This window comes from Xenopus laevis, chromosome 1S, assembly GCF_017654675.1.
Source record: "Xenopus laevis strain J_2021 chromosome 1S, Xenopus_laevis_v10.1, whole genome shotgun sequence".
Lineage (NCBI taxonomy): Eukaryota > Metazoa > Chordata > Amphibia > Anura > Pipidae > Xenopus > Xenopus laevis.
In genome coordinates, this window is record NC_054372.1 from 191,112,803 (window position 1) to 191,127,786 (window position 14,984).

At 41.7% G+C, this 14,984-nt stretch overlaps 1 protein-coding gene across 16 annotated transcripts in view; it reads left to right on the forward strand.

Moving 5' to 3' along the window:
* Window positions 1-14,984, forward strand: part of tcf4.S (transcription factor 4 S homeolog) — a 298,455-nt gene that overhangs the window by 139,404 nt on the left and 144,067 nt on the right. For all 16 annotated transcript variants that reach the window (XM_041580620.1, XM_041580624.1, XM_041580612.1 and 13 more), the window contains one exon: window positions 2,420-2,484. In XM_041580620.1, the coding sequence (XP_041436554.1) occupies window positions 2,420-2,484 (65 nt within the window). The remainder of the gene's footprint in view (window positions 1-2,419; window positions 2,485-14,984) is intronic.

A 14,984-nucleotide genomic window follows, 5' to 3' on the forward strand; every position in this document is an offset into this window, starting at 1 on the left:
CTCTGAATGCCAAAAACCCAAAAACTGTGTTTTCTTAGCATAACATCCAAATTTTAGTGAAAAAGGATTTTTTCACACAAACAAAATTTTTGGGAAAGTGTATTAATAAATAAGATGAAAAAACCTGTGCGGATTTGGTTGGAGTCTTTTTCTGGAAAAGATTGAGATAAATTCAGCCCTTGATAAATAAGCCCCTTTGGGTCTCCAAATACCCACACTGATAGGAATTAAGTAGATACAATCCAGCCATAACTACAAAAAAATGTGAAATGTCACAAAACTCCTTATACTGTACGTCTTGTAGATTGACGGCAGCTGCACCATCTGATCATCTGGTTTCATCAGCCACTTACGTCCTGAATTATGTTTCTGGAACAATAAGTATTACACGAATATCTGCTGTGTGACTGCAATTAAAATTAGGGATATCTGTGCCCATCGATAATCTAATAAAATAATAATCCGGATGCAATTAAAATAATAAGTGGATGCAATTAAAATTAGGCACATCCGTGCCTTTCTTTATCCCAACGAAATAAAACAAAGGATTTAACTCCAGAAAATGGCCTCTGTAATCCAATGGCATGGTACATTATATAACGTTAACTAATTGTATAATTATTTTTATCCTAAATTCTGTTTGGTTGCAACAGGTCCCCTTAATTTCTTTCCTGTGGCCTCTTGTCAGCTAATGGCACTTTGTTTGACGCTCCTTTTCACTTGGGTAGAACATACTGTACGATGCCAAAATGTGCAGAGAAATACATCTTATTTCTATGGAAGAAGTTGTTTTATTTCCCTTTAAATATACAGTAAAGGAAAAAGTCTTTTTGCTATGGCCAGATTGCATGCTTGCTTTTATACATGTGAATATGAGTTGCTATGATGGTTACCATGGCAGAAGTAACCTCCAAAAGCAGCTATAAACTGGCATCTTTGGGTAGTTGTATATACATAGTACTGTGTCTATACAGGATCCATCCACTCAACTTTTTGGCCCCAGAGGGGATCCTGGTTTGAAAACCAGAAATTTGGCTCATTACCAGGAGCAGCATTTTTGCTTCCTCGTTGGCACAGCGCCCCTTTGTCTATAATGAAAGGCTCAACAGGACAACCAAGACTCCAGTTGGTGTAAATGTAGAGATCTACATAGAATGTGTACAAAGATTTTATTTCATCCTGGTCTTGTTATACAAAGTTTGGAAGGATTCTTGAAGCCGTTTCACCACTCCAAGCAGCTTTAGTTGAACTGAAGAAGCCCCTCGCCTGAGTGGTCAGAAATTTTCAAGAATACTCAAAAGTCCAATTGCTCTAGGCTTAATTTGATTAGTTTATGTGCATATGTAGAATTGTCTGCGTACAATAAGTCTAAAGGTGGCCATAGAAGCACAGATAATATCGTACGGAACAAATGTGTGTATGGTGGAAAAAGAGCCGACCGATATGGGCAAAAGACTTGGATATCGGTCGGCTCGTTGATCAGGCTGGACGGAAAATTTGAAGGCACCCAAACATCGGCAGTTAGTGCTGAATCATCAGATACAGGTAGAATTCTAGTGTATATCTGTATATCTGACGATTCAGCTCTACACGTGTGTATTGAAACGTAAGATCTTTCTTGGAAAGATCTTTTCCAAGAAAGATTGTAATTGTTACATCAATGGCCACCTTAATACTGTCCAAGGTAGAGAAGTTGGCTGCTCTATCTATGGTGGCCTCAGGCATTTTGCACCTAGCACTACAATGGGAAATGGGGTTGCCATCTGTAGGACCTTTCTGCCTAAAGATGGCCAAGGAACGGACCAGTAATCATTTTGTACGAAATTTGTTGCATCTACGGAGGAGATGAGCCAGCTCGTTGATCCGGCTGGCCAAAAAGTTTTGATTGGGTGCCACTGTTAGTGCTGTTATCTGCTTGGGTAGATTTTTATTGTTTCTACCTGTTTATCTAACAATTCAGCTGTAACAGTTAGCATTGAAAACGAACAATCTTTCCTCCTAATTGTAACGTCTATGGCCACCTTAAGGGTTACCAGATTGCACCTAGAAAGATAACAGAGATAGGAAGACTGGCATTTACTACCCATAAAGGGCATAACCCTAAAGCGTTGCTTGTCTTCATACTTTTTTCTCTACAGTTTTTTTTAGAATTTTCCAACCAAGACATTCAGTCAGTACAAGGACCTGCTAAACCTGACTGGTGGCAGCCTTTATGGGGTCCCTTCTGGAGCTGGAGGTCTAGGGCAGAATGCCCTCTCTGTCCACCATAAAACTGAAGTCAACTCTGTCGTGTGTGAACTTTGAGTGGTTGGGGTGGATCTTGTACTTCTAAAAGTATCCAGATTACATAGCATACTGATTAACCATCATGAAACCTTGAGAGATATGTTTTACTGACTTCTTATATTTCTTTCCACAGGCAAATCAGATAGAAATTCATATTCCTGTTATGGGAGGGATTCAGAATTGCAGGGCTGCCATCAGGTAAGAGAACAACTTGGCTTTCTCCTTTTAATTGATGTCACATAAAGATGGAACTTTTTAAAATATTTGGGTGAAGATGTAATGTCCAACTTGTGGACCTCCATATAGATCTCCATATAGATCTCCATCCTTATAGACGACTTTGCCAAATAAGCACATCTTACCATATATGCCCTGCCATATATATATATATATATTGTTCTGGTGCTCTTATATCAACACTTGGCACTTTTGCAGTTGGGTATGATAACTCATGACATGGTCGTTCAATCACATTAAGGGACATGGTTCAGGTGCATGGGCTGGTGACACCATGGATAGTGATGGGTATTTGTCTGGGACAACCTAAAGAAAATTGGTTTAAAAGGTGGGAACCCTAACTGTACCCCAGCTCTTAGAAGTAGTCTTCAGATCCAACCTGGAGGCAGGGTGTAAAGTACAAATCCATGATTCTTTGCACCTTGACTAATGCTTGTAAGCGACTCCTTGTATAGTTGCCGTATATACGTCTCCTGTTGTACAATGGAAAAAACACTCGCTAATATGACTATACTAAAATTATACAATCCATTTAGCTTACCAGAAATAAAAAATGGAAAATGTTTTTCTAATAACGAGAACAGGCAGATTTATCAAGGGTCGAAGTTCAGGTTTATGGGAGTTTCTCAAAACTCCCATCAACTGTAAATTCAAAATAAAACGACCAACTGAAATTTATTTAAAAAAAAAATCCAAAATTTTCAAAAATGGGTAAATAGGATCGAGCTGCAAATTCGAATCAATTCAAATTCGATTCAAGGTTTTCACCCCAAAAAAATATTTTTTTTTTCAAAAATCCACCAAATGACTCCAAATTGATTGTAGGAGGTCCCCCATAGGCTAAAACAAAAATTCGGCAGATTTTAGATAGCGAATAGTTGAATTTGAATTCTTAAAGGGACAGTACATGATGAATTTCAAAATTCGAATTTCAATTTTTTTTTTAATTCGAATCTTATTTGGACTATTCCCTCGAATTACAGAGTAGAACATGTGCACAAAACATCATTTTTTTCACCAGTGTAATGACTGATTTTACATTATTTTTTGTGGTCCCGGTACTATATAATGCATAGTGCATTACATTGCACTGTATGTGGTAAAGGACAGACCCCTGTATATCTTGGTACAGTAGAACTGCCTCATCTTTGCAGAGACACGTGCAAAGATTCGGGGACATTAGTCGCCCAGCGACAAATCTCCTCTTCTTCTGAGCGACTAAGCTCCCCTGGCACTCGGAGCGCTTCGTTTTCCGAAGTCGCCTGAAGTTGCCTCACGAGGAAACTTCGGGCGGGAGGCAGTTCTGGGAGATTAGACACGCGAAGAAGAGGAGATTTGTTGCTGGGCGACTAATCTCCCCGAATCTTCGCCTGTGTCCCTAAAAAGTCCTGAATTTTCTCTTTGATCTCCTGCACTTATGCCAGAAAAAGCGTTTCTAAAACTTAATTCAAATAAGAGGCTGTTTGGCTGTGAGTAAAGAATTCTCAGCACCTGCACTAAGATACATGTGTATCAATTTAAGATAAGCAAAGAAACACTTGTAACTATTTCAGATAAGCAGGTGTCTTGGGAGAACTGAGACTATCAGTTTTGATCTCCTGCACTGATGCCAGAAAAAGATACAACGTTTCTAAAACTTAATTCAAATAAGAGGCTGTTTGGCTGAGAGTAAAGAATACTCAGCACCTGCACTAACATACCTGTGTATCAATTTAAGATAAGCAAATAAACAATTGTAACAATTTAAGATAAGCAGGTCTCTTGGGGAATCTGTGACTTGCAGCTTAAAGGGCAATTCACTTTCATTAGCAAAACTGTAATAACTCATAAAACATGACCCTAAACTTCCAGAAATGTGTTCAAACTTTCATTACCTGACAAATGTTATAAAATGAACAAGGTAATGGGCGTGGTCCAAAATTGACACGCCGCAGATCTTTTTTTGCATAAGGGGGTACGTAATTAAAATCACAAGCCTTGTTTAAAATGGCAAATTTGCGGAAGTTTATCGCTGATCCCAATGTGAAATCATTCACTGGCAAATATTACATCGCCCGTTATCACTAAGCATCACTAAGGGGCAGATTTATCAAGGGTCGAAGTGAAATCGAGGGAATTTTCTAAGTTAAAAAATTTGAAATTCCATGTAATTTTTGGATACTTCGACCATCGAATAGGCTACTACGACTTTGACTTCGACCTTCGATTCAAAGTAAAATCGTTCGACTATTCAACCGTTCGATAATCGAAGTACTGTCTCTTTAAAAAAAACTTCAACTTCAATACTTCGCCAACTTAAACCTGCCAAAGTGCTATGTTAGCCTATGGGGACCTTCCAGAGCATATTTTTTTTGTATTCGAATGAAAATCGTACGATCGTATGATAAAATCGTTCGAATCGTACGATCGGAGTACAAACGTACTACGATTCGACTTCGAATTTCGTAGTATTGAATTCGATGGTCGATTTTCGAAGTATTTACCACTTTGAAATTCGACCCTTAATAAAACTGCCCCGTAGTGTAGTGAATTTTTTCGACCACGCCCATTGTTGTGGCCACACCCCCTTATCATTTTAGAAAATTTGGCAGGTTATGAATGTTTGAACACATTTCTGTCAGTTTTATATGTGTTATTACAATTTTGCTAATGAAGGTCAATTGCCTTTTAAGCTGCAAGTCACAGTATCCCCAAGAGACCTGCTTATCTTAAATTGTTACAATTGTTTCTTTGCTTATCTTAAATTGCTACAACAGTATCTAAGTGCACCTGCCACACATTCTGGGCCAATTAAGTTTTAGACACTTTGTATCTTTTTCTGGCCGTTCAGTGCAGAAGATGAAAGTGAAAGTTGGGACATTTCTTTTCTTTTTCTGGCTGTTCAGTGCAGGAGATCAAAGAGAAAGTCAGGACATTACAGTAACAAACCCAGGAATGCGGGTTGAGCTGTCAAAATCGGAACTGTCCCGCAAAAAACGGGACAGTTGGAGGTAAGGTATTGGGATGGCCAGGCAACCAAGAGGTGAAACATGCCTTAGCAGAGCAAGATGCCATAATGAGTAGAACAAAGTGGTTACAATTATTCAGTATATCAGTGTTGCCCACCCTTGTGCACTTCATCAGTTGCTGTCCCAGGCCTCTGACTGTCAGTTAATGGTGCAAGTTGCACTTCAGTAACAGCTGAAACTGATAACTGTTTTGCCTTGGGCCAAATCTTGATTAGAGTCGACCCTGACTATAGAAATATAAACACATATGCGGGTAGAAGAGCAACTGTCAGATTTGCTCAGCCTGCATCATGGTGGGTTACAGCTATTTTAGCAGAGATCTAACTGTGAAGTCTGGCGCATAAAAATGACAGTTAAAAATAATTATTTGCTGTTCTTTATTTTTTTGCCTTTTGAAATGTTTTTGGCATGAATTCAAGGCCAGGAGGCTAAATGTGAAGCCCTCTCACGGGAAGTTGACTTCGACTTCTGAAACACTAAACGGGATATTTCCATTAAGAAATAAAAGTCACTGGCCCTATTTCTGTGCCGCAGCGCAAGTCCTGTTTTGTCTGTGTTTGCCTTTCGCTGTCATTCTCTCGAGACTCTCCCTCCGTCATACGATGGGCCCTTTGTTTCCAGACAATGGCACTTTTAAAGGAATTTTTTTTTTTTTTTTGCTTTCTTTAATTTGGCAGTTGCACATGAGTGTTTTTTTGTTTGTCCGCGTTTAGTAAAATACTTCCCACATGCGCATGTTTGGCAGCACCGGGGAACATAAGCTGTTATCAAAATACTTGATTTACACAGCTTAACAAAAAGGAAAAACATCTGAAGCTTAGGGGAATATAATGGATGTTTGCTGTGTGTCTTTCTATTTAAGCACTTGGTTAAGAAAAAGAAATGTAATGGGGTTTTATCTTGTTTTAATAGCTTTCTGCCTGACATCTTGTTTAGAGCAAGGTTGTTCTACCTTCCTCCCTATGAACAAAGGTAGCACTTTAATCATGGGGGGAAACATAGGAGCCTAAAGACTTGTAGTTAGGGTGCGAAGTGTTGTGCAGGGTGCAAAAGTACCAACAAATAAGAATATTAGAAGTCACTGAGGGGTTGTGTGACCATATAAAGGCACAAGGCTGCAGGCTGAGTTATACAGGGAACTCTGAGTATCACTCATGTATTATAAGGGATAATGTACCCCCTACTGTAAATGATAAGGATATTAGAAGTCACTGAGGGGTTGTTCTGTGACCATATAAAGACACAAGTCTGCAGGCTGAGTTATACAGTGAACTCTGAGTATCACTCATGTATTATAAGGGATAATGTACCCCCTACTGTAAATGATAAGGATATTAGAAGTCACTGAGGGGTTGTTCTGTGACCATATAAAGACACAAGGCTGCAGGCTGAGTTATACAGGGAACTCTGAGTATCACTCATGTATTATAAGGGATAATGTACCCCCTACTGTAAATGATAAGGATATTAGAAGTCACTGAGGGGTTGTTCTGTGACCATATAAAGACACAAGGCTGCAGGCTGAGTTATACAGGGAACTCTGAGTATCACTCATGTATTATAAGGGATAATGTACCCCCTACTGTAAATGATAAGGATATTAGAAGTCACTGAGGGGTTGTTCTGTGACCATATAAAGACACAAGGCTGCAGGCTGAGTTATACAGGGAACTCTGAGTATCACTCATGTATTATAAGGGATAATGTACCCCCTACTGTAAATGATAAGGATATTACAAGTCACTGAGGGGTTGTTCTGTGACCATATAAAGGCACAAGGCTGCAGGCTGAGTTATACAGGGAACTCTGAGTATCACTCATGTATTATAAGGGATAATGTACCCCCTACTGTAAATGATAAGGATATTAGAAGTCACTGAGGGGTTGTTCTGTGACCATATAAAGGCACAAGGCTGCAGGCTGAGTTATACAGGGAACTCTGAGTATCACTCATGTATTATAAGGGATAATGTACCCCCTACTGTAAATGATAAGGATATTAGAAGTCATGATGATCTAAAGATGAAATGTTAGCCTTGTGCTTATATAAGGGACTTATAACAATGAATACAAGAATAAACAAGAGAATGAAACAAATATGGAAAAAATGTATAAAAAGGATTGGGGTGTCAATCCAATTAGAAGAAGATCCCAAACTACAGGGCAGGTCTAAAACTGGCCATAGAGGGACATATTTAAACATTCAAAGAGTTGGGATGTTATCTGCCCATGTTTGGGCCCTAAAACCAGACAGATATCTATTAAACCGAGGGGACATATTGTGATCCTTTCTCTTGGTGGTCAAATGAGTGGATATTTCAGTGTATGGGCAGTTTTAAAGGTGGCCATATACATAGAGATCCGCTCGTTTGGTGATGTCGCCAAATGAGTGGATCTCTCCTCAATATGCGACCACCTTGAGGTGGGCGATATCAGGCTGATCCGATCGTGGGCCCTAGGGCCCAATCCAACTGCCAGATATCGATTGGGGAAGCCCGTCAAAGCACCCCATACACGGGACAAAAAGCTGCCGACATAGTCTACACAGGGATCCCCAACCTTTTGAACCCGTGAGCAACATTCAAAAGTAAGAGGAGTTGGGGAGCAACACAAGCATGGAAAATGTTCTTGGGGTGCCATATAAGGGCTGTGATTGGCCATTTAGTAGCCCATATGTGGATTGTCAACCTACAGTGAGACTCTGTTTGGCAGTTCATCTGGTTTTTATACAACCAAAACTTGCCTCCAAGTCTGGAATTCAAAAATAATCACCTGCTTTGAGGCCACTGGGAGCAACATCCAAGGGGCTGGAGAGTAACATGTTGCTCACGAGCTACTGGTTGGGGATCACTGGTCTACATCAAGGGACATATTTATAATAGCATGTACAATTGGGTAAAATAAAAATCAGTTGGGGTAAAATAATGAATGAGTTATCATTACATCCCAGACATTGTGTGAGCTGCTGAGTTACTGGTGGACTTTGTGTGGAGTGGCTGGTGCAAAATCACAGTGGGTTGCAAGCTCCTTGGTGCTGGATATTCTGTGACCAGATTGTTATGATTTGTCAGATCAAGTGACTCATACAAACCTTCCTATTATTGACAGTTTTCTGTTTTGAGATATTCGTGTTTAACGGTAGCTGCTACTTGGCTCGGACTGGGGTCCCAGGGGCTGGAGAGGGAGGTCGGGAGCAGTGGCAACAGATTTGTTACTGAAACGTAAGAACAGCCAGAAAAAGATTCAATGTTTCTTAATTGGCTTTTGGCAGAGAGCCCAGAATACGGGGCAGGTGCACTTAGATACATTTGTTATAATTTAAGATAAGCAAAGAAACATTTGTAACTATTTAAGATAAGCAGGTCTCTTGGGGAAACTGTGACTTGCAGCTTAAAGGGCAATTCACCTTCATTAGCAAAACTGTAATAACACAAAAATCACAGAAATGTGTTGAAACGTTCATAGCCTGCCAAATTTTGTAAAATGAACATGGTGATTAGAGGGTGTGGCCACAAATTAGGAGTGATCAGATATTTTCGCCGCGCGGAAGGCTCCAAATCTTTTTGTCCCAAAATGTTTGGATGAATGCAAGAGGGAAGAAGAAGAGAAGCCGGTAGCTGCCCCCCATTGCGGATATTTTTCTGTAACTGACAGTTGCTCAACAAAGCTTTTTCTGGGTATCAGCGAAACATTTACAAGGATTATAAAAAATAAAGCTAAAATCATGTAGTTTATTTGCTGCTGGAGTTCAGTAAAAAAACAAACCTTTTTTTCTTTCTAATCATTGGGAGAATGTTCGGAGGCGCAGAATGAGGCACCTGGTGATAAAGCAGCCGAGTTACTATCACCTCTTTGTGTTTTGCACCTGCAGGTGTCGGAGGTAGGCGTCCCCCCCAGGGCCGTGCAATAAAAATTGTTAAACCTTTGTTATGAAACTTTTAATTGGAGAAGAAGGGAACGGAAAGACCTTGGAACTTGCTCGAGATTTAACAACAATGTTCGACTTTTTTTTGTTTTGTTTTGTTTCTGTTTTGAGAAAAGCTTTCTAAAGCTGATATGTGACAAAGGCCTGTTCCTTTTGTCCCCTCGCTATAATAAAAATACAGCTGGTTTAACTGGATACAACTTGACTTCAGGAGGAGCTGCATTTTACTGTTGGGCACTTGTAGCATTGGAAGGCCTATGGCACACGTAGTGATTTCAGGCACTTACCTTGCTCTGTTTTTCCCCATTTAATTCTCTTGCTGAAACACCCCAAAACCACCGTTTGAGTTAAAGTATAATGCAACTTCCACATAAAAATACAAGTGGTGGTCCCTTTAATTAAAGGAGAAGGAAAGGCTTGTAGCACTTGGGGTACGAAAGTTTAGGCATCCCCAAGTGATTGTATTGACTTACCTGCAATCCCAGGCTGGTGCTCCTATCAGCAGAAAACTGCACCGGCCCGGGGTTATACCAGTGAGCACCACGGAGCGATCCTCTTCCATCTTCCTCCTTCGTGCGGCTGAGCATGAGCATTGCAGTGAAAACTTTAACTAAAAAGTCACTATTTCATTCAACTGCTCATGCGTCTGCCCCGGAAAATTTGAAGAAAGAAGAAAACGGAAGTGGATCACTCCGTGGTGCTCACTGTTATAACCTGGGGCCGGTGCAGTTTTCTGCTGATAGGAGCACTAGCCCAGGGTTTCAGGTAAGTCAATACAATCACTTGGGGGTGCCTAACATTTGGCACCCCCAACTGCTAAACAACTTTCCTTGTCCTATAGGGGCAAATTCACTAAACGACGAAGCGCCTAACGCTAGCGTGAATGCGCCAGCGTAGCTAGTGTTACTTCGCACCCTTACGCCTGGCGAATTTGCGCAACGGACGTAACTACGCAAATTCACTGACACGCAAATTATTCTGAACGCTACCTTTTACGCCAGAATTCCTTTGCCACCTCAGACCAGGCGAAGTGCAATAGAGTAGATAGGGATTGCTTCAAAAAAAGTTAAAAAATTTTCTAAGTCCCAAAAAACACTGGCGTTTTTTCATTTTATATGGGTGATAGGCTGAAAAAGATCGGAAATTTTTTTGGGGCTCCCTCCTTCCCCCCTACATTTCCTAACTCATGGCAACTTAACTATACAGTGGGTACATGTGTAGGGCAAAATAAAAATTTTATTTGCTGTTTTGAAGGTTTCCCAGGCTTGTGTAGTGATGCTACATATACCTCCATTGTAACTTCAATTTTGCGCCGTATGCAAATTAACTATCGCTAGTGTAACTTCGCTTTGCTTGGCGAATTAACGCTAGCGCAACTTCGCAACCTTACACTTCGGATTTTAGTGAATTTGCATAGCGCTGGCGAAAATACGCCTGGCGAAGTGCGGCGAAGCGGACGCTGGCGCAACTACGAATCTTAATGAATGTCCCACTTGATGTCTCTGCTACATGTTATAAACTAAAGCCCAGTCTGCTCTGACTCCTGCTAAATGATATGGAGTGAGAAGGGTCTGGATCAGACTAACAGTAGTTTGAGGGCTGCACATTAGCCATCACTGACGCAGACCCCTTAGTCCTGAAATATTAGGGCTTTGCTAAACATCTAAACCAGGGCTCCCCAACTTTTTTTTACTCTTGAGCCACATTCTAGTGTACAATAATGCAACATAAACATGCAAAAAGTACATGGGGCTTCCAAATAAGAGCTGTGATTGGGTATTGGTAGCAGAGGCTGGACAAGCCAGTGCGCAAACTATCAGCCCCCGCCTCATGGCACTTGTGCACTGGAATGGGCGTGCGCACGTAGTAGACCCGTGACTGCGCGTATGACAGGCCGACAACGCACAGTGGGACTGACGAGGGGACACAGCCCAGTACAGGGATAGTCAGCAGAATAAGTCTTCTTATCCTTGGCACGTGCCTTTTCTGCCTACCCCTAGTGCCAGCCCTGATTGGTAGCCCAACAGGAGACTCTGTTTGGCAATACACCTGGTTTTTATACAACTAAAACTTGCCTCCAAGCCTGGAATTCAAAAATAAGCTCCTGCTTTGAGGCCACTGAGAGCAACATCCAAGGGGTTTGTGAGAAACATGTTGCTCCTGAGTCACTGGTTGGGGATCACTGCTCTAAACCAACCTCTCTTTTATCTCTGTGCTCTCTCCCCAAGTCTCTGTGTTCTCTCCAGATCTTCCCTTAAAGGAAAAATATGTAGGTAAAAAGATACTGCATAAACAGCTCACACGTAAAACCCTGCTTCATTTAAATAAACCATTTTCATAATAATATACTTTTTTAGTAGTATGTGCCATTGGGTAATCATAAATAGAAAACTGTAATTTTAAAAAATAAGGGCCGGCCCCTTGGGACCGTATGATTCACTGTGCACACAAACATACCAACAAACTATACTTGTAAGGTCAATATGCCACTTAATTTGATATAAACTATCTGTTGCTCACATATTCATTTTGGGGGTATAGTTGTCCGCTAATACCTATGTCCCATCCTCTCCATTACCAATCTCGGAGCCTCTCTTCCCCTGAACCCTTCCCTCCACCTTCCCAATCTCTGTGTCATCTCCCCACCCACCCCTGATATATATATATATATATGCCCTGTCCCCTTTTTTCCAATCTCTATGCCCTCCTTACTGGCTTATCTGAGCCCTGTACATTCTCCTTGTTTCCCCGTTGCATGCAGTGAATGGGTCACTATTGCTCATATCGGAGTCTATAGCTGTAGGGTCATATGGAATTGAAGCAGCAGCTCCAGTGAATGAAAGACGAGGCCCATGACAATGAAATGGAGATGCACCACCACGTAGGTCATTTCCAAGGGCTCCGAGCGCATCCTTGAGAGCTTTTAGCTTTGGGACCTGTCTGAGGCTCATATTGCTCCACTAAGCAAGCGCTAGAAAGACGTCTACGTGTGCCAAAGGCTTAAGCCGTACATCCGCCTGCCGGCCCCTAAGAGGATTTTTCCCTCTATATATGAAAACATAATAGTCTCCCTTGCCAGGTGGGTTTTCCAATTTCTCACAGCTGCACTTTTTGTACATAAAAAATGGAACGCAGCTTTTTAAAATAAACACAATCTGCCTTGTGTTTCTGCTCACATGTACTCTGTCTCTGCAAAATGTCATCGGCGTTGGGGAAACTTTATTATCGTTATCCCCCCCCCCTCCCTTCCTCTAAATTATACTCCAGGTTGCAATGCAATCTGAATTTAAGCTTGGCTGTAGACTTCAGCTAATGCAACAGAAAAAAGGAGCTTTTAAACTGTTTACCTTCTGTGAGCAGACAATCAAATCAGTTAAGCCTCTAGCTGATCCTGAACTACAAGTCCCAGAATGCTTTGCTGCTCTCACTCTCCTCTATGGGGCCCCTGAGATACTGGAATAGCAGAAAAATGCCCTTTCTGCAGGTGGTTATTTATAGTTTGTATTGCCCTAGGCCAGCTCTGTCCAACTTCTGTGGTACCGAGGGCCAAAATTTACTAGCCTATGTGGTGGAGGGCCGATAATAGAAGTCAGTGTTGGCCACTCCCCCTTTTAAACCAAACCCACTGTAAACCACACCCACTGTAAACCACACCCATGTCACCACAAGAACTTTTAAGATCATATCCACATTAACGGTGGTAGCACACCAAAAAAACAAATTGTTGGTGCTCACTGCAGGGAAATCCCTCATATGTAAAAAATTGAAGTCATGTTAAAGGGATACTGTCATGGGAAAAAAAAATGTTTTCAAAATGAATCAGTTAATAGTGCTGCTCCAGCAGAATTCTGCACTGAAATCCATTTCTCAAAAGAGCAAACAGGTTTTCAATTTTGAAATCTGACATGGGGCTTGACATTTTGTCGATTTCCCAGCCAACTTCCTTTCCTGAAGCTATCCTGATGTGTCCTACAGGTTTCTGGTATTCCTCCACCAAGACAACCGAGTAAGCACTGGAAGACTAACTGAGCAAAGAGCATTCCAGTAGTAACACTTGCTGCTGTGATTACTCCAGGCCAGGGTTACCATGTTGCTGATATTTTACTACTGCAGTAAAACCTGCTTGTGGTGTCCAGACCTGAAGTCAGTAACGTAACTAGGGGGCCCAGGTGCAGGTCATGCAGCCAGGCCCCAACCCCCACCCACCTCTAGAAGAGTTTTTTTTTTCAGCGTATTCACCTTCACCAGAGAGGGTGCGGACCCTGGTGCGATTGCACCTTCTACACCCCTGGTAGTTCCGCCACTGCCCAAAGTGTCCACAGGGTCAGACTGGGCCGGTGGGGCACCGGGATAAAACCCGATGGGCCCTGCCTGCCCAGAGCCGCTCCCTGCCAAATCTTCCTGTCTCAACATCCCTTTGGGCAGGTCATGGCAAATACAAAGTGCGCGCATGTGCAGGGCCTGGCTTGGCAGGGGACCCGGAAGGGGAAGCCCTGGGACAGCTGCCCGGTGGGCCCCAGGCCCCCCGGTCTGACCCTGAGTGTCCACAATAATTAGAGCCACTGAAATAGATGAAGCCTATTAAAATGAGTCTGACCACACCAACAATATCAACACAAACAAATACTTGGCAAATGCATTCAAGACTGGAATGTTGGGGCCCCTATAAGGAAATTAAAACTGTTTAAATCAAGTCCATCCAGTGACTGCCAGATATTGTTGAAATATTGCTGTGGGGTGCTGGGGGTTTTAGTTTGTCCTCATTGGAAATGCTGTCCAGTTGGATATCATGGATAGAAATAATGTCCAAGAGTCAATGGGGGGGTCATTTATCAACACTGGGCAAATTTGCCATGGGGCCCTAACTCATTACAACCAATGAAGTTGCTGCATTCATTGTTCTACTTGCAGCTGGCTTTAAAAAGCTAATCATTGATTGTTGCTATAGGTAACTGCCCATGTTACGAGACGAGATTCCCAAACAGATCACATCCTGATGCCTAGAGTGGTGCACTACAGGTTATCAAGTGGTTAAAACCAAGGGATGCTAATTTGGCTAAGCACAAACCCCAAATGGGGCTGTAAATGAATATTGCAGGCTGATGGTTTGTGAAAGCTTTATCTCTCCCTGTACTGCTGGCAGTTAGGGATGCAAGAAGTAGGCTGAACAATAGTAAATGTGTAGTGTTCCATTCACAAGCCTTTAAAAATACATAGACTTGCATCTTATACAGTGCTTCCCAAGTGAAAGGCGTATTATAAAATACCATCTGAAATATGACCAGTAAGAATATGATTGGGTTGTCCAATGTTTGTCTTCCAGCTGTTGCCGACTGTCAGCTCCCAACATTCCCAGCCTCTAGGGCTGCTTTTTGTGCATCTCCTCTGTCCTCTCTGGGCACAGCTGTTTGGGGTGGACATCTTATTAAATGAACAGTAAAGCCTAGGAATCATTTGCTTTCACAATATGGCATTATCGCTGACCATTTGAAAAGAACCTATATCCTCATACTAAAGTATATGTGCTT